The sequence below is a fragment of the Heterocephalus glaber genome, unplaced genomic scaffold (assembly GCF_053883595.1).
Source record: "Heterocephalus glaber isolate CG9 unplaced genomic scaffold, H.glaber_assembly_v1.0 deba00001429, whole genome shotgun sequence".
Classification (NCBI taxonomy): Eukaryota; Metazoa; Chordata; class Mammalia; order Rodentia; family Bathyergidae; genus Heterocephalus; species Heterocephalus glaber.
Window position 1 is genome coordinate 3857436 of NW_028258294.1, and position 26377 is coordinate 3883812.

A 26377-nucleotide genomic window follows, 5' to 3' on the forward strand; every position below is an offset into this window, starting at 1 on the left:
AAAACAAAGATCTGTTTTCATCCAATGTGGGTAGGCACCATACTATTGGCTGAGGTAGAAGATGATAAATTTTTAATTTTTTGTGGAGCTGGGATACCAATTTTCTCCGTCTTGGAACCTCAGTACATTAGGTTGTCTTGACTTCTGACTCCAGGACTTGTATTAGTGGCATTTCTTCCCTCCCCCACCCAGCCCTGAGTTCTCAGGCCTTTGGCCTCAGACTAAGGACTACACAAGTAGCTCCCATGGTTCTCAGCCTATGGATTTGGACTGAGCTCCATCATGGGCTTTTCTCATTTTCTGGTTAACAGATGGCCTATAAGGGGATTTAGCCTCCATGATCCCTTGAACCAATTCCCTAACAAAGTCCCTCCCCACCCCAATTCGTTCTTTTTCTCTGGAGAAATTTGAATAATATATGTTAGCTGGTTCAATTTATACTTAGCCTTATTTTTAGCCAATAAATGTTCTCCTCTAGTCCTGTTCTAGTTTTCTGTGTACTCGTTGCCTATGTACTTCTGTGTTCTAGCTTTTCTCATGATGTGTCCTCTATATGGAACACCATTCTTTCTCTTACTGCTTAGTCAAACTTGGCACCAAGTTTATACAATGTTTTTCTCTTCCCTGTCATCACTGATTGCTCCTTATTTTTTGAATATCCATCAAACTGAAGATCAAGTCCAAAGAGTAATTATTTTCTATTCAAAAATTTTGTCTACTCAAGGACTGTAAAGTCCTTTAGGGAATACCCCATGCCTTTTCTTTTTCTTTTGAATCTTATTAGAGTGCCCAGTAGAGTGTGAAGTATGCAGTCATTATTCAAAAACCTTGGCAATGAATGATTAGATATATTTGTTTGTGTCGCTCCTAGTTTCCCAGAGATTCTGTAAAGTTTCCTCTTCTTAGTGATGAAAATAAAGCTCAATTCCCAGAATTCTAGGTGCAGTACCTATGGTTCCTGTCCCTTTACCAGAAAAATATACCTGTCATGCTACATGTCTATCCTTTCCAGTTTGAAAAGACAAATTCCAAAAAGTAGACATGTGTTAGATGCATGATGTGATTTTTGGTATTTCTACAGGAAATTTTTTAGAAGAAATTCTACAAATCAGGCAGTCATTACTGCCTTTACTGTTTTTACTTACTTACATTTACTGTCTTTACCTAACTTAAGCATTTACCATCTCCCCTTTCCAAGATTATTAGCTGCCATGAAGTCAAGGCTGAGGCTAAAGAATTAGGCCTAAGGGTAGATCTGCTTGTGGGTAAAGACAGAGTTGATTCTAGCCCACAACATATCTTCAGATATGGGAATGCTCTCTTCACATAGGAAATGCAGTGAGGCAAGACATAAAAGCAGCACAAGCTCCTCTGGAAAAAGGGAATTCCCACAGAACCAATGGGCGCAGCCCTGACAGAAAGGTTCCCGGAGTAGAAGGAAGCAATTCAAGTGGCAAGTGTACTGTCAAAATGGCCGCCGTGAACATGGCAGCAGAGAGCATGAACCCAGAGGACGTGATAGGCCCTACCTCAGGTAGGTCCCCGCTGGTAAAACTGGTGGCAACTTTCTGTGGGTTGGCCTTTAAACCCTCACCTCAGCTCCAGCCAGACTCTGAAAATGAGAGGAGCTGAGGCTTCTCAAAATATCCTTCTTCAGGGGATGTGGTCTCTCAGAGTTTCTCCAACTTCAGTCTTCACGGTTTCATCAGGATAAATAAGAAAGCTTCAAAATTATAGATACCCAGGGTTTAACCTGTGATGGCTCAGGAGCCTGGGTACTATTTTTAGCCTCTCTTGGTGATTTAGAAATAAAGCCATATTTGAGAACTGCAGGTCGGTACGTGGATGCTTGGATTCATTATTCTATTCCACAGTGGATAGTAGGGGGTGGTGTGAACTTGGGGAACATAATTCTGCATGTTTTTATAGCAAAGAAGCAGCAGTTGCAGTTTCATGTAGATAAAGTGAGAATCTTGGTTTAGCTCTTGAAATATCCTAAGCACCTGGGGAAGAAATGCCCTGAACACCTGGAAAAGAAAAACGCAGAGGCTCTCTTAGCCTCTGAGTTGCGTTGAGCTATAAGAGTTGTAGGACAGCCAGTGTGAATGCTTGTGGAATCACAGATGCTTGGGCCACAAGGTTCCTCACAGATCCAAGATGGATAAGGCACAGCATGTGCCCCACACTTTATTCCCCACTCAGAACAGACATTGCTATTAGCCATGACACTTTTCCCTGTTAAACCCACAGAGGCCTTAGGATTCTAAGCAATCAAAGCTGGAACAAGGAATGAAACCATGTACCTTCCTTGCCATTTCTGACAATAATAACCTAGTCTAATGCTAAATTTCATTGAGCCCTTGGACTTGCAATTATCTATAGGGTATAGTTTAGAGAAAAGTGATGAGTCATATTCTCTATCATCTTCTCCTATGTGAACCCAATCATTCTCTGTACTTTAAATATCATTTATGGTATGGAAACTCCCAATTTTATATTTTCACTATAGAACTCTTTGTGAGCTCTAGAGTTATAGAGACATTTAGAGGCTAAAGAAACATAAAAGATCAAGTTGTTGAAACTCCAGTAGATATATTAGAAATGTCTTTGACTGCAAAGCTGTTTGAGAGTAGGATTGCTTATTTCTCTGGGAATTTCTTGCCATGCCTGGCTCAGTATCTGGCATATAGCACGTATTGGGTAAAAATCCCCATTGATTTTATATATTATATTTCCCGGCACACTCTTTTCACCATTCTTTTCACTGTGCTTCTGGTATTTCCAGAGTACATCTTCTTACAATGATGACTTCCCCATTCCTTTTCCCTCTCAGTCTTGATGGGCTGTGGTAGTAGGTTACACTGGGCTCCCAGTGAACCATGGCTCCTGGTATTTGTATCCTTGTGTTACCTCTTTCCTCTCAGAAATGCAGTATGGGCCTGAGGTTTCCTTTAACTAGTGTAGTCTTGTGGAAGTTATACTGTACCAGATTCAGGTTCATCTTTAAGAAGGCATAGCAGGTTCCTGGAGAGCCATGTAAAAAGTTCTGCTGCCTTGTTAAGAGAAGAGTCAATTGAAGAGGGCATGGGGAGGGGAGAGAGAGGGAGGAGGGAGGAAGGGAGGGAGGGAGAAAGAGAAGGTGGGTAGAAAGAGAGACTCTGAGACTCTACAGAGAGAGAGAGAGGGAAGCCCAGCATTTCCAGGGTCTCAACTGAGCCTGCTCCCAGATTAGCTGCCAGCTGAAAGCACCACTATTCATGATCATTGGCATGACCAGAAGATACCCAGATGAGCCAGCTCACTTTACAAGAATCAAGAGCAAGTAACATATTAGGCCACAAAGATTGGTAGTGGTTTGTTACCCAGCAACAGAAGTGGAGGTATGTACCTTAATACCACAGACCAAGGGACAGGGAATGGTTTTGAAATCCCATCTCCTTGTTTCTGGCTTTACTTTGGTGCTCTGCTTTGTATTAAGGCCTCCCAAGTACCAATTCTTTTGTTCCCTGTTTAGGGCATGGCAGAGATATTTATTTGTGATTTTAATAAAAACCTGTGAGCACCCTCCAAACATAAGGATAGACCAATTATCAGACAAAGGTAGGACTCCAGGCATAACTTAAAATAGACAATTCCTATCCCTTGTGCTATAAGTAGTGGAAATGAAAAATGTAAGTGGAAACCATTAGGGAAAATTGTCACACCAAGATGTGGCGGTCAGATGCAGGGATCTGGGTCCCACTGGAGGAATGGGGAAGAGCAGCAAGGGCAGAATGACTATTATTTGCCACAGAGCATCGGTCTTTGTGTCAGCTTTCAGGAGGCCTCTCCCAGCTTTCTGTTGTGTTTTGAAAACAAATGAAGATCCTTCCTGCCTCGGTGGATCCTCCTCAGTGGCCAAGCTCCAGAGTAGGAACTGAGCCATAGTGAGATTTTTTTTCTTCAGGTCAAAAACATTTTAAGGCACATGCTGATTAGTGGGAAGGGTAAGGAGGTAGAGCTTTTTATTGACAGGATGTTTGGACAGAAACGGGATGTTGAAGCAGGAGACAATGTTTCCCAAGGTTCTTTCTTAAAATACATTGAGTTTGGCTTCAGGGCTTCTGACTCACTCCCAGGACACCCATTCAATCTTGGGGTGATTTTGAGTATATTCCCAAAAGTGCCTGGGGAGACCAGCTCATTCCCCACTTACAGTATCCACAGAAACATCTGCTTTAGCTTATTAGGAAGTAAAAACAACTGGCCATCCATCCATCATCTTTTCTGCTTAAGGACACATTCCCGTCATGCCCCTCCCCTAGGGGTCACTCTGTGTGCCTGTGTGCTCCTGTAAAACTGTGAACTGATTTTGATGATCCTTTGAAGAGACTCTTACATCCCAGTTTATTTAACCTTCTCACATGAATAGCAAAACTTCTCTTCAGGGAATCACTGAATGAGTACTGACTCTTTAGATAAGCCATGAGTCCTGAACACAGGGAGCTAAAATGGGCTCGAAAAGCCAATTTAATTGCCTTCTCTCAGGTAACCTAGTATTATAGGAAACATCCAAGACTGGAGTTAGCAGACTGAGGTTTAGTGCATGGTCCTGCCAGGCACTACGTGACCTCAGGCAGGTACCTTGGCCTATCAGGGCCTCAGTTTCCGCTTCCATAAAAATGGGATTAATAATACTTATCCCATTGTTTTACAGGGTTCTTAAGAGGTCAGAATGGAATAAGGAGGGGGCATATTAAAGAGTGCCTGATGCTTGAATTCACTCATAATAGCACCACCAATCAGCCATACACCCTATCCTGGAATTCTTTCCATGACAAGGAATTTATTCCTACAGAGTCCACTGCATTGGGGGAAAGCTCTGATTTATTTTGCTTTTAAAGTGGTCTCTCTTTATAGTCCGTCAATTTGTTCTTGTTCACTAGATATATAGAAACAAGTCCATTTCCCTCCTGGAAGAGCTGCTTTCAGATGTCTAGAAGTGATGCTTCTTTCAGGATACAGAGCAGTTTCTGAGTCTCTCCACCAAGTTAAGCCTTTTATTCCCTTTGCTATCATGATTATTGTTATACAGATTTGCTTTAGATAATTCACAACCCTCAACATGTCTTGTGTAGTCCTGAATGTGGTATTCAGGATGGACTGAAAGAGGAAGAATGAAGTGGGTATCCACTTCCCTTCTTCTAAATGCTATGCCTCTATTAATGCAGCTGAGTCTTGAATTAGCTTCTTTGGCAGCCACCGCTCAATGGCAGCACTTCTTCCATAATCCCACCTGCACACACCTAACTTTCCGATTACCATCTCTCTTCTTTACACTCATTTATGGAATGAGTACCCCATTCAACAATTCTCAGATCTCAGCTGGACTAACAGTCCACCTACCACCTTTCCCACTGTCCCTTACACCTCCTCTCCTCCTTGTCCTCATGTTTCTTCTTACTTTGCTTGTGACACATTATTGGAACTACTCCCTTGAATACATCATCAACTCCTTTCTCTTTCCCTGTGTCTTTTCCTGGCAAAATTCCAACCCTGATAACATCCTGCTCTGTCTCTTCCTGCCTCATACCTCGACAGTTGAACTTGGCTAAAGAAACACAGGAACAGCTTAACTGCCTGACTTAGTTTGTTTGGTGTTGCTGTGATAGAACATCACAGTAATTGATAAAATAAATTTACTTCTCACAGTTCAGCTAGGTGCCAGCATCTGGTGAAGGCCTTCTTGCTTCATCATGGTTGAAGGTGAAAAAACAGAACTCCAGCGAGCAAGAGGTTGAACTCATGGCCTTAAGTACCTTTATAGTTGGCATTAACCCAGCCACCAGAGTGGAGCCTTCATGACTTACACAGCTACCAATAGGCTGCACATCCCAACATCACACTATTGCATTAGGCATTAAGTTTCCAATACATGCTTTTCTGCGGACACATTCAAATCATAGCACTGACCCAAGTTGAGTTCATGGCCAGTAACCTCAGGCAGATCCATAGAGCTTCCCAATGACCACGCCTTGGTTCCTAGATCTGGTATTCTCTTACTTTCTAGATAACTAGGTCACACCTCCTCTATCCGTAAACCTCTGCTGCTTCATTCTCTGTCCTACTCTTACCTGATTACCCTATTTTCAACTAAATGGGACTTACACATGCTTCTTCCACCACTTGCTGCTTTTGTGCCCAATATTCTGTCTTTCCTCTCTCCCTGTGTTTGTTTTTTGTGCTCTGAAGCTAAGTTCTCCACATGTGTACTAGATTATTACTCCTCTAGCTTTCTCAAGAACTTACAGGATCGTTCTCAACCCTCAAGACAACAATATTATTTTTCTCTCTATTTAAGTGAGAAGGGGACCTGCTTATTCTCCAAGACCTGCTGAGCTGCTGAAACTGCGGCTTGCACAGTTTGGGGGTGGGCTGTTACCAGAAACCCGCCCCAACAGCATACCAGCCACAGCAGGGGAGAGGGAGGCCAAGATAGACAGATGGGGCAGGCAAGAGGGGTGGAGCTGCCAAAATCCTGCACCACAGTGCAGAGATGAAACCTCGTAAATCTAGTAGGTCCAGAGCCCATGTGGTCTGCTACAGTGGCTCATTAACACTGCCTTGTCCTCACATCTGGATGGAAAATGATGACCAATGTGGCAAGCTGTCTTCCAAAACCATTTCTTTAGGACAACATCTTCCTCCACCACTGGCAACATCCTTATTCACACTGAGAACACTGAACTGCTTAGGCTGAGGGTTTTCTTCCTGGAACAGCAGATACTTGAGTGCCTCCTGTTCACAGAGCCTGCAGCCATCAATCCTCTTCTCTTCCCTCCCCTCTCTGCTCCCAAAGATTCTCCCAGAGAATGACCCCATTCACCTCTAGTCTTCCAAGGACGTGGGGTCAAGTTGGAATTTTCAGACCACCCAACAAAGCACGTATCCACTGCCTCTTGTCTGTGATTTTGCCAAAAATAATGTTGACTTCAGTCATGGTATCTCCTAAGAGTATGTACTCTTGTGAAAGGGACAGCTTGGCTCACGTACTTATCTGTCACGGCCTGCATGAACTCGTCCAGTAAGTCATCGTACTCCTTCCCACGCACACGCTGGTGTTTCAGGCCAATGTACAGAGGGTCTCTGAGCAGCTCCTGGAACAGACAGCACTCATTTACTGAGCCTGCTCCCATTGTTCCTGATTTATTATTATTATTATTATTATTATTATTTTTAAACAGGTGTCTAGGTTTAATGGAAAGAACCAGGGGGTCAGAGGGGAAGAGCAAGTAGGAAGCTGGCTGGGTCCCCTACTCCCATAAGGGTCATCTCTGGAAAGCCATGCAGGCCAAGCCACTGACTAAAGGTGAACTCCTATGTGGTCCCCACTTTAGGAATGAATGGAGTTTTGTCCCAGGTAATCCTTTCTCACACATAGTCTTCCAACCTCTGACTGCAGGCTCTGGGTTTATTTCAGGGGTTCTCACCAGTGGCACTACTGATGTTTTTGGCTTGGATGTGAGAACTGAACTGCACATTATTGGATATTTTGCAGCATATCTACCCTCTAGCCATTAGAAGCCAGCAGCATCTGTGACAATGAAACATGTCTTCAGATACTGCCAAAGTTCTTGTGGGCAAAACTGATCCTGATTAAAAACCACTGTAAGCTGACTTCAGGCAACATCTAGATTGCGGTATTGGGTCTTACTCAAAGCCCCTGATATGGACTCAACTTAGATCATTCATTCAAAGTAATCTTACCTACCACATGTCTCACACTATGCTAGGTCCTAGAGGATACAAAGACAAAATGATACAACTGGAAATTTCAGCTTAAGAAAGATGCTCATCTTACTCCCTGGCCTGTAGCAGGTGACTCTCTACCCTGCCTCTGTCCATTATAGCAGTCTTATGTTGTTGTGTCAGTGACCTTTCTCATTGGACTTTCTACCTCACGTATTTTCCTATGAATCAGGCTTTCTTTCCTCTCTCTCTCTTTCTTTCTCTCTCTCTTTTTTTCTTTCTTTCTTTCTTTCTTTCTTTCTTTCTTTCTTTCTTTCTTTCTTTCTTTCTTTCTTCTCCTTCCTTCCTTCTTTCTTTGAATGTTCAAAGAAGCTTTATTTGTAAGAGCCAAAAAAAAAAATTGGGAAAAATGCAAATGTACTTTAACAAGTGAATAGTTAGACAAACTGGCTAATCCATACTATGAATTAATATATGCTATGGACTGCTACTCATCATCTGTAAAAAGAAACAAACTGTTGACATGTGCAGTAACCCAGACAAATCTTTTTTTTTTTGGTACCAGGGATCAAACTAGGGTCCTTGTGCTTACACAGCAGGTGGCGAAACCACTGAGCTAAATCCCCAGCCCAACCCAGACAAATCTTAAGACAATCATGTTGTGTGAAAGAAAGCCAATTCCCAAAGGCTACACACTACATGTTCTCACCTACAGTATATAACATTATTGAGATGACAGAATTATACGGATGGAGAACAGGTCAGTAACTACATGAGTTAGAGAGAAAAGGGAGGAATGTGGATATGGTTATAAAAGGGGAGCATGAAATATCCCTATGATAAAATTGTTCTGTATCTTGACTGCTGTGATGGTACAGGAATCTAAGGTACAGGATGGTACACATATCATAAAATTGCATGAAACGAAATAAATACACACCCACACAAACACAAACCCATGCAAAACTGGTGAAATCTAAATAAGCCTGTTGATTGTATCAAGGCCAATTTCCTGGTGGTGATATTGTACTAAAGTTCTGTAAGATGCTACCATTGGGTGACACTGGATAAAGGCTAAAATAGGATCTCTCTATATTATTTCTGACAACTCCACGCAAATCCACATTATTTCAAGATAAAAAGTAAAAAACAGATTCACTGTGTTAAAATATTTGCAAGTCATAAAATAGAGATGACACATTTATTAATCATTTACTACACATGGGACCCAGTCGGGTATTTGTAGGTGAGTAAGCGAGGTTGTTGCCTTCAGGGTGCTCATAGTCTATTGCAGGCTGCATGTGAGTAAACTATCTCAACTGCAGGGCAAGGGGATTATGCTTGGGAAAATGCGTGGCACATGGAAGCCCAGAAGGAGTGAAGTAGTCCCTTGGGTTAGGTGGGGACTGTGTCATGGAGAAAATGCTCAGACAGTTTTTGACTTGCCTGGGCCTCCTTGAATGAAGAGAAATTGTCTTGGGCCATAACTAAAATACATAACACAGTTAATATAAATATTTTTATTAAAACATAAAGGGCAACATAAACATAAAACTAGTGGGATATTTGACCTTGTGAAACTGAGCAATAAATGTCTTGCTTGATGGAAGAAGTACTTACAATTCTTAGTGAGTTCTTAGGGTGTGCATCAGAAACTTTTGATCTAATTGTATTCTTTTTGTGATTCATTCTTAGAAATAGTTGTTCAGGAATATGTATACTACCTAAAAGTGATGACATGAATGACACGTGCTAGTGAAATAAGGGCTATTTTTCTCTGCGAAGACAGTTCTTATAAAAGTTTAGTAAATAGACATGATCAAGTTTTTCTTTGAGTTGAATGATTGTAACTCTATACATTCTAAATATGAATATATAGGCATATTTATTTCTCTAGTATTAATAATGTTATGTATGTACATAACAAGATCATGAGCAAACACCTATTTGATATGTTTTTTGTTCTTCCTATACCATAGCTGCTAAAAACTATTTTAACCTATTAAATTATTTTACAAAGTGGCACAAGTTTAATAATTAAATAAGAAAACTTACATGTCAGCTTAATAACAGTAAGACCTGTTTTCAGAGGTACATACATGTGTAGGTATGTAGAAATACTATTATTGGTAATTGTTGGATTTAGCATGTCAAGTCCTACGGGTGCATGTCATGTCTGTTACATGTGGATTTCAATGGGACAGCACTGTTCCTTCCCCTTCTTAGGGTTCTGTTGTAGCCTATGCAGCCTATATTTCCACAATCAAGTCATGAAACATCACTAAAAATCACATAATAATGTTAAAAGTTTACTATCTTGTGGGGCCACATCACGAGTTCTCCAGGGATACATGTGGCCCTGGGTCTGCAGGTTGGATATGCCTATATTAAAAGATGAGCACATTTCAACAGGTGGTCTGAGCCCTGCTGGCTGGGGAGATAGCACAAAGAACAGATGGGGGCTGAAAGCAAAAGGAGGAAAAGAACATGGTGTGTTTGTGAAATAGGAAGTAATTCCAGATGTTAGGAGGATTTATCTACTTTTATGTGTAGGTTATCAAATGTATGAGCTCCTTGAGAACAAGGTTCTGTGTTTATCTTTATCTCCATCTGAGCTGCTACTGCAGGATAGAAAGATAAGGACAACATGGGCCTAACCTCAAGGGGCTTCGAGTTAAGTCTCATCTTTGCCACTAGCAAGCCGTGTGATTATGGGTGATGACAGCTCAGAGCCTTCTTCTCATATGTCAAATGGGGATAAGATACCAGCTGGAGCGGGTGGTGGTGATGATTGAGTGAAATTATATGAAAGAGCTTTGTAAATTATAACACAGGCTATAAGACAGTGGCAGCAGATCTAACTTTCCTAGTGCTTCCCATGTGCCACATACTGTCCTGAGTGCTTTAATTAACTCCCAGGTCATGATGGCCATGGAAGAGTATAACTCAGAACTCCCTTAAGAGAACTTGCAGAAGAGAGAGTAGTTGGAGGACATGCTCTCTACAGGCTGCTTTATGACTGGAGATAGAGGGGCCTGGGGTGGTCCATTCCTGCCCAATTGAGACTCTATAGGCAGTCTTTGCTTCGGGACTTTCCACTAGCCTGAGTGAGATTCCTCAGGCTGCTCTGCAGTCAGAGCTCTTCTCATTCACTCTTGGTCCTTTCTTTTCTCATTTCACAGGAGTCTGACCTGTTTTGTAGTCTAAAGGCCTTGTACACCTCCAGTTACTCCTGGCCTCTCCCCTTTATTCCTCATGGTGTTTCCCCCGTGAGTCTCTCACATTTGTTTCTTGGAGAACCTGAGAGGCAGGTATCATTATTTGCCCCAGTGTTGCAAATGAAGCGACAAGGCACAGAGAGATTATGCAACCTGCCCAAGACCTTGGGCTAATAAAAGCAAGAGGCAAGATTCAAATTCAGCATCCATGGTTTTAACAGTCAATAATGTTGCTTTAGTGGCTGTTTTGTACATCCACAAGAATGGACTTACAATTTTTTAAGCCGTTGTTCTAGAGATATACTGCTTAGACATCACTGTAGGAGGTGGCAGGGGAAAGGTGCAGTGGCCAGAAAAGAGCGGGAAATATCAGTCTTTCCAACTTCTTGCCCTCTGTCCTGGATTCACATAATCTGTCTAAAGTTGGTTTAGCACTTTGTTTAAGATATCACAGGTCTAGAAAGGAAGTGGGTCCTAACCTCCTTCCTCACTTTCCACATCTCTTGAATTGATCCTTGAAACTATTAGTTTCCTTGGTAGTTCTTCCTTGGTAGGTGTGTGTGTGTGTGTGTGTGTGTGTGTGTGTGTGTGTGTCTATTGGGGAAATAAAGGATGAAGGTGAGACAAATCTGGTGTCTACCTCCCTATATTCCACTTGCAAATGATTATTTAAAATCTACTTAGAGATAGCAAACATCCAGGTAGGGGAATGATAAACAGTGGTAGAACAGCTGAATGGACAGTTGAGCAGTCATAAAAATGAGGGGTGTTTAAAACTATGTAGCCAGATGGACAAATGTGTATGAGATTTCTAAAGTGAAAAAAGAAAAATGCGTAACTACAGGGATGGTGCTTCAGCCACTGTTCTAGAGCCGCAGTGCGTTGACATCATTGTAGACAATAGCTCCCTTTTAACTTGAGTTACACCTTTAATGTTACTGAGTCACAGATTTGAATCTTGGTGCTTCTGACTCTTAGTGTCACAGGGAATGTAGTATAAATATGCAGCTCCTGGGATGAGCCAAATTCTCAAGTGATACTGAAAAATTTCTGGATTTTCCAAAGATTTCTCAGTATATTTCAGTAAAGACTGAAGGTCAACTATAATGGATATTGTTGAGCTATTACAATGACTCTGAAAAGTGTTTATATTTTATTTTTAGGCTATAATATTCTATTGCTCAAATACTTCAAAAATAACCACAAAAATTGGAAAAAAATTCTGTATGAAATTACACAAAAAGGCTTGCGCTGGTGTAGAGCTTTCAAGTAATTTACTCATTTGATTCTTCTAGTAGTCTGATCTCTTCTCTTTTCTGTTTTACACATGAGAAAATTGGAATTCAAGGATCTAAGCAATCTGCCCAAACTCAAGAGCCAGTGGCTAAGCTGAGGTTAAATCTAGCTTCAGCTGGGTCTCATGACAACAGTCTCTCCTTCTGTCACTCGGTGTTGTGGCAACCAGAGTCCTAAGCAGCAGCTTCTTGCCCTCTGCCTGGTCCTCCCAGAAGAGTTCAGCTGAGGTGGCCAGGCTCTCATTTTGCAGACCAGGCTGGAGAGCAGGGAAAACCAGAATGGAACCAGAAGAAAGTTCATGTCCACATCTCCAGCCTGCAGGATCTATTCTGGCTAGAGTGAAAATGCCTTCTCTAAAATAGCTGCCACCAATGACTTGACACAATGTTGGGACAAAACATGCACATTCTGCCCTGTATCTCACCAACTGATCTGGGCACAAGAATGACTTCTGTGAGGTGTTTACTAGCCTGGGCCCTGTCCTTGTAGCTCTCCTCTGTTCTGACTTTGTCATATGAGCATGTGAGAGGGAAGTTTTCAGCCTATAGTATTGCCAGATAAAATACAGGATATTCAGTTAAATCTGAATTTCAGATAGGCATTAAATAAATAATTTTAATTTAAGTATGTCCCAAATGTTGCATGGAACATATTTGTGTTAAATATGATTGTTTATCTAAGATTTAAATTTAACTGGTGTTCTATATTTTTATTTGCTAGATCTGCTAATCCGATCAGTTGAGACAGAAGGAATCTTAAAGTTAAGAGACACTGTATTGCAGAAAAAAGGGCCCTGCTGGCAATGGACAGGTTTCTTCCTCTGAGTGCCCTCTGTGTGGCCTGAAGGGGTGCTGGGCTGTGCCATTGGAGGGACCTGAGTTTGAATTCACACTGTGTTATTTAACTATCTCTTTGACTTTGGGCAAGATATTTGATTTCTCTCTGCTTTATTTTTTCTCTCTTTTTATTAAAAAGGGATAATAATTTTATCTCTGTCATATAATGCAAGTTCTTTGATGGAAAAAAATCTACTCTGTATTAATTTGCACCTCCCTAGAGATTTGTAAATCTTTAAAAAGTACTTATTGAGGGCCGGGGATTTAGCTCAGTGGTTCCACTGCCTGCCTTGCAAGTGCAAGGTCCCAAGTTCGATCCCTAGTACCAAAAAAAAAAAAAAAGTACTTATTGATATGAATTGCATGAGTCCCAGGACTGGGTTTAGGAGATTCCAAATTAAGAATGAAGAAGGTCATAGAAATCATTTGGTCCAGCCTCGCCTCCAGAAAGCTAAATGAGCTGTCCAACATCAAAAAACATTAGTGAGAGTAATAGAGAAGAAAATGTGATTTCTACATTATGGTTCTTCCTAGGGTGGAGACTAAGCTTATTCACTTCCAAGCTCTGGTGCCCAGATGGGTGCCTGGCACCTAAATAAAACCTAACTGCCTAAATCTTTCTTCTCTGTTAGTTTCTAAGTTTCCTTTAGAACTAAATACATCAGTGACTATAATTTTAGGCAACGGCAGGTAAACCATAACCCTCCTCTGCCATGGGAGTGAGAGGGTTGAAAATAAACTCTGGGGCTGTTTGTCCAGGTCTACCTTTCTCAGGTTTTTCTTTGGAGAAAACAAAATGTGATGCAACACAAAAAGATTTCACCTTCTTCACTGAGCATATCACTGAGCATTAGGTTTAAACTGGAAGACTGATAAACTTCCTAGTCCAAAAAAAATTTTTTTTTGTCTTGCATAGCAACAGGCTATGTAAAAACAAAATCTGTCTTGCATACTAAGATACTATGGAGATCATCTATGGGTCTGGGAGGTTATGGCATTGGTTTTATACAATGGGCATAGTGCCCCAGGGTAGCAGCTATGTCTACTGCTCGCTTCTTGGGAAGCTCAAGGAGTAGGCTATAAAGGCCCTAGGAAGAGCACTTTCATTGATTACATGCACAGAGAGTGAGCTCTCTGATGGAACCACATGGTGAATGCAGAATATTTATTAGTCACAGTGACAATAATCTTGGAAGGTTAGAAGAAAACTTTCAACACCCAGTGTAGCTGCTGACCCCATTCTTCCTCACTGATCCACTTACCCCCAAGGCAAGGTGACCAGGCTCTGATGATAAAATGCTCCCCCATTTGTCTCCCAGAGGAGACATGCCTCTTCAATCAGTTCCACCAGCCTATAAAGCATCTCCTTGTGAAGTGAATTTACAAAGCTTCAAGACTTGAGCCTGGAGAAGACCTTCAAAACTCAGGGGTACCAATGTAAAGCCAAGCTCCTCCAGGCGCCAAGAAGCTTTGCATGTAGTAGTATGAATTCAGGGCTTGAAGTCAATCCTGGGGAAACCATTCCTACCCCTAGCCTCTTTTTCCTCATGAAATGAGGGAGTTGAATGAGCTAGTACTTCAGCCCCTTCTAACTTGGACAGTGTGACTACCATGTATTTTGTTTTATCTGCACACAACCGTAATTGACAGAGCTCTCTTTCCTTTCTCCCTTGGAATTTAACCATCAGATGTCCCTTCTTCATTGGATCACTGCCCGATATATTTATTTTTCCAAATTCTTTGGTGTTGGCAGGTAAAAGTGACTCAGCTTCAGGGCTGTAGACAACAGATGTTTTCCTTCAACAGGAAATCTGGAGGGCTGTTTTCTTTGACTCTGATGGAAACTCTTATTGCTTCAGGGGTTTTTATGGAGGCATATGCACAGATGGCCTAGTTGTTCTGACGGTAAAACTCCTCAAAACAGCACCCTTCCTGCACTGATGTGTGAGATAAAAGTTACAAGCCCAAGCCTCCCTCTCTTATAGCTCAGGCTTGCTCTGAATGAAAGATGCATCCTTGGACTATTAGAGAGAAAAATCTTGCAAACTGATTCATTTTTTAAAAGAACTATCATGTGGGGGATGACATAGTACATTCATGTGAAAAGAGATAAATCACCATGTTTTTAATGTTGGTCACTGTGCAACTTTGAATTCTTGTGTTCTGAGTGAAACCCTCAGGGGAGGGACAGACACTTTTGAGTAGATGTAAGACACAACCCATTAAAGTGACCAATTAGGTGTCAGTGTTGAAATACTGTCAACTAGAATATTCCACCCAGGCCTGGATCTCATTTATCTCCTCCTGCCTAGCAGAGTGCCTGACACCTACTAAACACTCAGTAAACTTTTATTAAATAAGTAAAGAGAAAGTGTTCACAAAATAATCTTAATTGAAAAAAAATAGAACAAAATTACATGCACATTATGATCACAACTATGGCATAACTATACTCTATGTATATGTGCAGAAAAAGTATTGGAAGAAGACCAAAAATGTGTCATTGTGAAAGAAATGCCATTTCCCTTTTCTTTTAAAAATTTTAATGTTCTAAAGTTACTAATAAAAATTCTAAAAATCAAGAGATGATATTTACTTATAAAACAACAGAAATTCAAGCAGGGATGTGAGCAGAGGTTGCTTGTAATCCTGGGGAAAGAAGCAGAGTCTCCATTTAGGATCCCAGTCCTTCCATTTTCAGCAGGTCTTTTGGGTCAAATTAAACTCCTTGGGCCTCACTTTCCTCAACTGGAAAAAGACAGTAAGGACAGATGCTCCCCTCACATTATAAGTAGATTTAACATGTATAATTGAGTATTATAAGGTTTTAACTGGGTGTAAGGGCCTGGTCTATAATTACTATTGATTTGTAGCCATTTTTTCCCTGGTGGGTTTGTTACAAATTGGAGTCAGCCCTAAACTTCAGTGGCCCATTGCTGGACTTTCAACAACAAAGGATCCTGATGCACCTACTAGAGGGAACCAACCCATTTCCAGGCAATGCAATGGACAGAAGGTGTTCCAACTCTTGGCTAGGGCCAGCTTTTAGGAGAAGTGAAGGTCTTAATTAAGTCCAGTTGGAACACAGTGGGAAGTGCTGCATGAGGAGAAGAATGAAAATAAGGTTTGCTACATTCATCCACATAAGCAAAGCTGCACTCTTTGAGGCTGGAGGACCATTTTAATAGCTGGCAGGCAGAAATTCAAACATCTGACTGGGTCAGGGAACATTGTGCAAAGCAGAACTGAAGAGTGGTCTTGCTGAGCAGCTATATGGCTTGTGCCACCACCCAGTCTCCCATCTCCTAGGCTGGTGAGGAAGTATGTGAAGAGGAAGAACTTTCAGAAGTGGGAGGTTGCTCAGTAACCTTGTCTAGTTCTTCATTGCTCTGGAAGAGGATCATGTCTAGAGTGTAGTGACTCACTTGGTTCATCAGGGGGACTGGGACCAGGGTCCCTGCTTTTCTGTAGGGTCCTAATCCTAGTACCCTTACTCTTACTCATCTCACCCCACCCCCATGATTTCTCAGCTCTTAAGCAAGGTCTGCCTGTCACTCTCTCATTTGTTTATCTGTGAAACATTCCTTACTAGGAGCTACAGCGCTCCCTCTTGAAATGGGGATGTATAATGCCTGGGGAAGAGGAAGCCCATGCCTAGTCTTGGCAAGTTTCCTTGAGAGAGGTCACTGCAGAATGAAGTATTACCTTTTTGATAATGTGAATCAAAAAATTTAGGGTTGGGGATTTAGCTCAGTGGTTCCACCACCTGTGTCACAAGTGCAAGCTCCTGAGTTCAATCCCTGGTACAAAAAAAAAAAAAAAAAATACTAAAAAGTGACCGTTTGATTTGTGTCAATGTTTCTGTTTCTAGAAATTTATCCTAAAGAAATAGAGAGGCAAAACTGATCTACAAAACTGGGTTATCAGAGCAAAGTTCATCTTTGCAAAAAGCCCAGAAATAACTTTAATGTCCTTATGTAAATTATAATGGATGCAGAGTTGAGTAGCTTTTCTCTTCTATGCCCTTCCACCATGAAGTTTCTGCCTTGGAGCCAGCCTTCTATAGACTGAAACCTCTGAAACTGTGAGCTAAAATAAACCTTTCTTCCACCGTGTTTATCAGGTATTTGGTCCCAGGAACGAGAAAGCTGACTAATATAGTCATTAAACAGGAATTCTTGGATACTTTTTCATGTTTTCTGATACAGAGACACAGGGGTGAGGATCACAGGCATGCCTAAACTACCTGGAATTCTGCTGGATCTCACCCACAGTTTGGCTTAGTTTCTCTCACTGTATTTGCAGGACAATCTTGCCTAATTCAGACTTTTCAGTGTGCTCTGAGTTCTAATCTTTCCCCTGAGGCAGCTCACCTCAAAAATGATGAAAAACACAGTGCACTCACCTCCATTGGCTGCTCTCTCCATCAATGGATCAGGTGGCTTCAAGGGGGAATGAAAGCTGCATGGGATCATGGAAGCAAAGGATAAAGGGAAACTCAAGCAGGGGTCATCAAGGGCACAGAGGTTCTCCAGGAGATAGAGGAAGAAGCAAGGGGACACAGAAGTGGAAGGGGGTTGGGAGAGGAAGGGGAGGGCAAATGTGTACAGGGGATGCCCTGGTGAAGGGGATGCTAGGAAAGAAATGACTCACTGCTGCATAGATACAATCACCACAAAATGCCCCCCACCCATCCACCTCTGTTCTCTTCTGGCCCCAGAGCCCCCGGCCTAGACAGCTTGTTACCTCATTGTTGGTGCCAACATCCAGCAGAACAGGGAGGCATTGCTGTGGGTCCACCCCTCCACAGGCTGTGTACAAGGCCAGCTTGCCCACTGGGATCCCCATGCCATAGCAGCCCAGGTCTCCCAAGCCCAGTATGCGTTCCCCGTCAGTCACCACCACGGCCTGAAAAACAGCGGGTTGCCATCAATCAGGGACAGCACCCAGTGATGAGATGCTCATAACAGTTCCCTGGCATGTCAGGTCTGACAAGCAGACCCCCACTGACTTTGCAGGGGATGAAACTGCTTGTCTGGGATGAGGCTAGAGGATTCACTCAACTGCAAGAGGCTGTCCTTTTTGGCAGGCTGGTGAAAAACTGTTGTGTCAAAATGACAGAAAGACATCTGCCCTGCATTCTGAAGTTTGCAGTGGGGGCTGCAGAAACAGCTGAAGGGAAACCACTTTAGTCACTCTGCCTCAAAGAAACTAACATACATTTTCAACCTGAGACTTGGGGGAAGGGCAGGTAGGGAAGGACATAATAAAAGGAAAAATTTAAAAATGAGCCTTCTTGCTGTGCTCCTGGCCAATGATAAATCCAATTTGCAAAAAAACCAGATCTCTCTGTGATGTCTCCTAGAATCACTATTTCATGTGAGGTCGGAAGATTCTTAAGTTGTGCTGGTATTCTTTTGCATTTAGCAGTCACTGGGAGCTGAATATGGACTAGGGATAGCACTAGTTCAAGGTTCATTGCTCTAAATTCACAGATGCTGATGAAGGTGATGCTGATGATAGATATTATTATATAGTTAAAATGGATATTCTTCATTCATTCATTTAACATACATTTAAGGAGCATCTACTTTGCCAAAGACACTGTGCCAGGTCCTGGAGGGAGGAGCTTCAGTTTGCTCTTCTCTAACAACAAGTATGCATGGACCCAGCCCTTAAAGAACTAAAAGGCCAAGAGAGGTGGAATATATATTAACAATCATGACTTTGGGAGGTGGCTCAAGTGCAGCAGAATAGCACAAAGGGCAACAGAGATTGAGATGGAAGATTTGCTTCTGTAGAGAAACCCTTCATGGATAAGGGGATGAATGTGCCAGGCCTTGGGCAGGCAGAGATAGTGTGGATGCAGGTGTGGAGAAAGGCAGTTAATGCAAAAGGAAGTTAAGATACAGCACAGAGTTGGGGTCATGTAGGATATGTGTGGGAAACAAAGAGGTGTAGGTTGCCTGAAACAAAAGAATGGAAAATCAGGCAAGAATTAGACAGTGAAAGGCCATGAATGTCAGGATAGGGGAACCCCACTGGGAGACAATGGAATTGTTTATAGGTCACCACAACCTACTCACCAGCAATAGCTTCCTCCATCTCTAAAAGAGCTGAGTTTGTAGGGTTCCCCCCCCATTCTTCCACTGGATATCTGGCTTTGGACCAGGACTCAGAATCAACACTGGGCTATGAATGTACAAGTTGGCCCCAAGCACTCTGTCAGTGGGTACCTTAGGATTTAATCCATGCAGAGACAATGCAAGGCACTGGAAATAAAGAGATTAAAACCCATTCTTTCCCCACAAGAGTTTATAACCTAGTACTGAAAGGGCCCACTTCTGTTCTCTGTCTCTCCAGGGGTAAGAGTGCACATAGGCTGGTCTGCCTTTTGGTAGAAATAGGTGTAGAGATCCTTAAAATACTCCTCCACTTCTGGAAAGGGGGTTTGGGAGAGTGTAGCATACCCATAAAACTCATGACATGGTCCCTTGGGTTAGATTCACTACTTGCATGGAGAGTGCTCACAGCCCACATCTCATCTGAGCCTCCTAGGCCTGGGCAGGTAAGAATGCCTGAAGATTGCTAGCCCTATTTCACAGCTGAGGAAACTGAAGCTATCTTGGAAAGATGAGATAACCAAGGTTGTGTATGTGGCAATGCAGGATTCCAACTAGGTGTTGGGCTCCTGGCTCAGTACTCTTTCTGCCACCGATTCCTCATGGCCAAATCAGCTGTGCTCTTGGCTAAGTCCCATCCCGCTTCAGCATCACCCTGTCCATAGCCTGCCTCTGATCTCCTTTCAGCAGCTCTCCTGCTGGACCCTGTGAGAGCATGCTATTCCCAATAGCCCAAACTCAGTGTTTCTCTACTGTGTTTCCTGATCAAAGTTTTTTACTCTGGTTCCTATTCTCTTAGAGTACTTTTCTCTGCTGAGGGGGCAGGAAATAACAGAAGGTTAAAGAGAGGAAACCAGATACTCCAGAGCATTATCCCTACAACCCTAGGATGTCAATAGGGCTTTTCAGTGCAGCTTGGAAAAGTCCAAGGGTAACCTGCTGCCTGGCCAGATCCTCTGAGCAGATGTCTCAGCTCCTTCTATCCTCTATTCTCAATCCTACTGTGCAAAAGGTTGACTTCTTGCAACAGCTTCACAAACTCCTTGCCTCTCATTTTTCTTCTAATCTCTTCTGCCAACAAATGTCAGACTTATTGTCTCAAGAGCCTATTTTAATTGTGTCATTCCCAGGCTCAAAGACTTTTAGTGACATCTAACTTTTCATAGGATACAGTCCAAAATGCTTAACTCTTTAATGACCTGAACCCAAGATACCTTCTGAGATTTATCTCCTGGTAGATATCTGTATACAATCGCATCCTCTGGCCAAAGTGGCTCACTCCTCCCAGATACATTCTGAATCCTCCTACAATCTCTCCCTCCTAGCCTCTACATTCCTCTTTCCATTGTAGCCCTTCTCCCCATTCTCCAGCAGGGCAAATCCAGTCCACTAGCACTTGTTATATCTAACACACACTTCCTGTTACCTGCCTGTCTTTCACAAATATTATTAATTACCTACTAGGTACCAAAACTTGTGCACGGTGCTAATGTCCTCTGAAGAAATGAAAGTAGTTCTCATGCAATTCCAGTTAGTTTTCACAAAAGTGAGTTATAAAAGAGCAAGACTGACCTCTCTGTGACCTCTCTGGTTTCCTGTCTCACCCTGTGATCCCTTCCTCCTGCGTATGCTCCTGACATTGTCATGCTGTCTGTCATGGGGTCCTCACTAAAGCTGAGCTGGTGCCAGCACCGTGCACTTGAACCTCCAAAAACGAGAGCCAAATAAGCCATTTTTTTAATACATTACCCAACCTCAGATATTTTGTTGAGCCAATGGAAAATGTACTATATGTTATTTAATGGATTTTTTTTTTTTTAGAATACACATTTTATCTCACTAAACACCCTAGAGGTTAATGGTAAAGGCTTTGGAATCCAATAAACAATATTTCAATCTAGACTCCTTGATAATGTGCCATATGTAATCTTGGGTAAATAGATAATTTTTCTGAGCTTTAATTTTTTCATAAAATGGTATAATAATGACTAATTAATATATTAATATTAAGATGAAAATAACATATGTCTTAAAGGTAAAGATGATCAGTAAATGGTCATTACTCTTATGATTATAATGATTATTATTTGTGGCAAGGATTATATATTAGACTGTTACATTATTTCTTATCTCTATAATTTAGAATTAACACAAAAAGACCATATGATAATAATTATCTATCAAATGAACAAATGAAAGAGAAACCAAAAGGAGACCTTGGTAAAAGCAACTTTTAAGAAAGTCTGTGTATGTGAGGCTTAATGGCATTCTAACTTTAAGATTTTCATCCATCCTAAAATCTCCTGCTGTCATTTCTTAAACTTGCGGTAACTGCAGAACATTTCCCTTTGTATGTTCAATACTCCTTGCAAACTACACAAGTTCCTAATCAGAATAATTCTCTTTTCCTTTTTGCTCCTTTTGAACCTTCTTACTCTGCTGTCCTTCCTTCTGTTCCCTTATATCTTTCAAGTTCAAAACCATCCAATCTGCATCCTCTCTGTCATTAGTTAATCATTCAGTTTTACTGATTTTACCCGCTCCATTTTTCTGGCATTGTTTCCATCATCTTCACAACATTGCTACTGCCTTCTGAACTGGTCCACTTCTCACTTGAGGTACTGCAGTGGTCTTCTAACTTCTCCTTACTCTTGGATTTTCTCCATTCCACTTCATTTTCCAAAGCATAACCAGATGTATCAACTTCTTGTCCCCAAATATCCTATGGTTCCTGATCCTCATAAAATGAAGCTCAAACATCTTACAGACATTTATGACTTCCACAGAATAGTTATAATATACTCTGAATTTCCCTTTTATCTTCTCCATCTTCTTTCATGACTAAAATATTTCCAATTCTGTATGAGGTTTATATTTTCTTACATACATGCTCTTTTACTTCTCAATCCTTGGTCTGAACCCTACCAACTTTACACGTTTCAAGTAACAGTTCAAAAGTTAGCTACCTCCATGTAGCCTCCCTTTTGGAAATTATCACTTCCTCCCCTGAATATCTATAACATTTTCCCTACCCAAAGCGTCTATCACTCTCTTCCTTTACCTACAGTTATATACATTTCCTTGCCTTTCATAGCAATTCTAAGCTCTTTAGGAGCAAGTAATAGGTTGTGTCATCTTTAATTCTTCAGCACTTGGCTGGGTGTTTGCAATGTGATACATACTCAGTAAATATTGGGCAATAGTATGGATCCAACTTAAAGCATAAAGTGACTTTTGCCCTGGACAGAATTCAGAGCTGGTACAGATTAAGAAGTTTAGTGGTTTTTGCCGCCTGCTGCGCAAGCACAAGGACCCGAGTTCAATCCCCGGTACCAAATAAAAAAAGAAGTTTAGAGAGATGTTCATCCCATTTTACATGACAACAATGAAACTAATGGTGGGGGCCACTAGTTCGGTAGATTGTCAAGAGGCTTAGAGAAAACCTGGGCAGCATCTTTGGTTTTAAACAATGCCTTTATAGAATGACATAATAACATTTTTGGAAGTTTTATAATTCATAACTCTCTTGTCCTTTTAAAAATTAATTTTATTGGTACATTTTGGAGATCTTTAATGATCACATTCATCATAGGGAATTTGTACCTGTACTTAATACATCTAGACTCTTCTTTTTTTCCCCATTCTCCTCCCCTCCCTTCAGCCCTTCTTCCCTAACCCATTTACGAGATTTTGTTTTCATTTTTTCCCTTTCCCAGGTGTTCCATGTTATGTCTTTGCCTTTGTACCTCAAAATTATGTATTTTTTTGATTTAGTGGGCATGGCCTTTAGCTTAGGTGGCCCTGATGGGACTGACCAGAGAATTATGATGCCTTGCTTGCTCTGGGGCTTGGTCATGGGCTGCCTACAGTGCCATGTGTGCAACCTCCAGTTCTTCTTCTGATTGTCTTCTTCCCAGCTCTTTGCTCTTCTCCTTCTCCCCTCCCCACAACATAAGTAATACACATTCAAATTTTTTTTTTTTTTGGCTTTCTGAAACAAGGTCTCACTATGTTTAGGCTGGTCTTGAACTCACTATGTAGCCCAGGCTGTCCTCAAACTCATGGTGCTCCTCCTGCCTCAGCCTCCCAAGTGCTAGGATTCTAAGCATGCACTACCATGCCTGGTAGTTCAAATCTTGATTCCACTCCTTACTTGCAAAGAACCTACCTTTCCAGCTTCTTTATCTATACAACAGACTTATTTCTCCATCTATACTTTCAGCTATTAGCCCACCTGGGGAATTTTCTCCATCAAAGAGCACCACCTTGCTTAACACCACACCTCATTCCAGGTTCAGCCTGTGACCAATGACTGGTCACTGCAAGAGTATAAAGACCCATGCCCTTGCCCCAACTCAGGAAGACTTTGAAGGGCCTTTCCTGGTATGGAGCCTCCTCAGCAGCTCAACTGACCCTTTCTTTTGAACCTCACTGTAGCTGAATTTCTCTGATCCACCCTGCCTCCTTTCCTTCCACCAGTGTTGACCCAAGAACACTTTCTAATATGCTAATTTCTACTGCACAGTCTGTTTCCAGGGAAATCCAATGTCTCACACTGAGCACAGGCCATGCCGATGCATGCTAGGTAGGCATTTGGCTCTGGCAATGTGGTCCAACTTTAAATACCCACATGGCTGGTGCCTACTGCAAGATGCTCCCTTGGCTTCATACCCAAATGCCTCTCAATGCTTCCTCCAGAAGCTATTGGGACTGGGATAAATGAGTGATTTAGGAGCTTGGGAAAATGGTTGGGAAGAAGGGTGATTGTCAGCTGAGCTGCCTTCCAGTTCCAGGCAATGCCTACTGTGGGAAAAAGTAAGAAAAGCAATTTTCACTCCTCTTTGTGATTTATGCTGGACATTTCTTGATGTCCTGCCCCATCCAACCTGAATAAGAAAGGTGTACAAAACTTTATAATTTTTCCAGTCTTGGGCTTTGGCCCTATTTCTCTCACAGCCTAACCCTCATACATCTGAGTTTGCAGTTCTGCTTTCTAGCTAGGAAACAATAGAAAGTCATTTTTTAACATTTGAGTTGACTTGGAAGGTGCTCTGAACCAATCTTCCTCTGTAGCCAGGCAGCCAGGATGAAAAGAAACCTGCTCCTTGAAAAAATCTGCTTCCCCATCTCAGCAGCTAGGAGACAGGTGGCTCAGCAGCAGGCTATGAGTTGGGCACTGACATTCATTTTGTGGACTTCAGGCAAGTGAATTAACTTTAGTTTGCTCATCTGAGCAAAACACACTTGTACCTGTTCTCCACAACCTACCTCGGGGGTTTCAGCACTTTGATCACAGTTCCTGAGAGATAAATTGAAAACGGTGAAGGAGAAGTCCTGTGTCAATTCTGAAGTGCCATGCAAGGGATAATGAGTGGAGATGTCCCTGGCTGGGTAGGAAGAGCATCATCTCTTATTTTTAATGCATCTGGAGAAAATGTCAGGAAATGAGCAAGCACGACTACACCCTGGAACATTCTGAACTTTTAAAAGGTCACCTTGGGGGAGGGGGAGGGAACCTCCAGAAAAACGCCAGTGACTGGGGCAAGGTAGGGGTCTGGGGTACACAGGGGCAACCCAATAAGCCCCAGCTGGCTTGTTTACATGCCAAACTGTAGGCCCAATATTCAGAGCTCCCATTTTTTCTAGAGAAGCAAGAAATTCAAGTGTTTTAATATTTATTTTGTAAAATGAAATTTGCAGATTTTAAAACATTGCCTACAAATTCAACAATCATTGAAAGCCAAATCAAATGTGTCTGGGGGCCAAATCATCTGCTCATTTGTGGCCTCTGATTCCAAGGTGAGACCCTTCCACAGCTGCCCCCAAGCACTGCACAGGTATGTGAGCGATAGCTGCTTTTGCCACTTCCAGTATTGACAATGTCCATCCAAGTGCCCTTCAATGTGTACAAACATTGTTATTGTTTGTCTTCACAATAGGAAAGCAAAGCTCAGAGAGATTATCTGCCCCCTCCCCCCACGTAAATGAAAGATTTAAGTCCAGAATGCCCATCTGCCTGGTTGCAAAGCCAGGGCTGCTTCCTCTGCATAAGAACTGACCTCTGGGCTTCTCCAAAGTGAGACAGAAATAAAGGATGGAGGAAGCATTCACCTATCCACTCTGGGTCCCTTGGGATAGGCAGCAGACTGGTCACCAATCTGCTCCTTGCCTCACAAGGTCCTCTTTTTGGCAGCACAGGCACAGTGTACTGTCATTGCTTCCGGGTCAGTCTCACCACTGTAAGCTCCTTAAGTTTGAGTCTGCATTTCCTTAACCCCATGCTCCCAGGAAACACTTACAGAGTAGATGTTTATTAAATAGTAGTCAAAAGCAACTGAATTAGGTTCAGCAGATCCAGCCCAGATCTGCTCATGTAACACAGACTCTCCTTAAAGGCAGTGATGTCTCTCTAGTTGGGCTTTCTTGAGTTTCATCTCCTTTAGGGTGACCCCATGCCCCCATTATTCTCTTCCTCCATAACCACTGTTTTTATCTCTCTGTTTACTTAGAATTCAATATTTAGCAGGGTCTCAAAATATGTTTATTGAAGTCACTGTACATGTAGCTCCCAAGATTCTATTTTTGAATTCACACTGTGGTTTTCCAACCATGGCATAAAGCACTTTGGAGGCAAGACCTATGTTTTTTTCTTTTGCATCTCTTGTATCAGGGCACCGGTAACAGTTGTGTGAATTGTGCCCTAACATCAGGAGCAAGTGAAACCTGACATCCAGCTCATGAGTCCCTCAGTAAGCCTTGGTGCCCGCTTGGAGGCAAGTGCCTTTTTATTTCTGTTTAAGGTGGAGATTATCTTTTTATCATTCTTTCTAATTCCTCATAATTTAAATAAAAGTATTATATGTATAATGGAGAATCCATCTGTGTTCCTGGTATAGTGCTTGGTATATGAAAGATGCTTAATACATCTGTTGATTGAGTTCATTCAATTCAATAAGCATCTTTTGAATGGCTACTGTGTACAGTTTCTCCATGGTTGAACACTCTAGCAATGTAGAAAAGCCCTCATTTGAAGGACTTCATCAGCATCTTTAGTCAGGTCAGCCTAGAGTTAACTTCCCATTGAGTGAGTTGGCTTTCCTTAATGTCCTCAAGATTTTATTATAGTTTCATCTTAGACCCACCCTGGAAACTGGATTCTCTGGACAGAGACAAAAAC

The 26377-nt window shown here is 41.9% G+C and overlaps 1 protein-coding gene across 3 annotated transcripts in view; it reads right to left on the bottom strand.

Annotated features, from left to right (window-relative positions):
* Positions 1 to 26377, bottom strand: part of Me3 (malic enzyme 3) — a 229026-nt gene that overhangs the window by 44344 nt on the left and 158305 nt on the right. For 2 of the 3 annotated variants that reach the window (XM_004868221.4, XM_004868220.4), the window contains exons 6-7: positions 17825 to 17986; positions 7033 to 7136 (exon numbers count right to left, since the gene is read on the bottom strand). In XM_004868221.4, the coding sequence (XP_004868278.1) occupies positions 7033 to 7136; positions 17825 to 17986 (266 nt within the window). The remainder of the gene's footprint in view (positions 1 to 7032; positions 7137 to 17824; positions 17987 to 26377) is intronic. The other variant, XM_087212253.1, reaches the window with a different exon arrangement.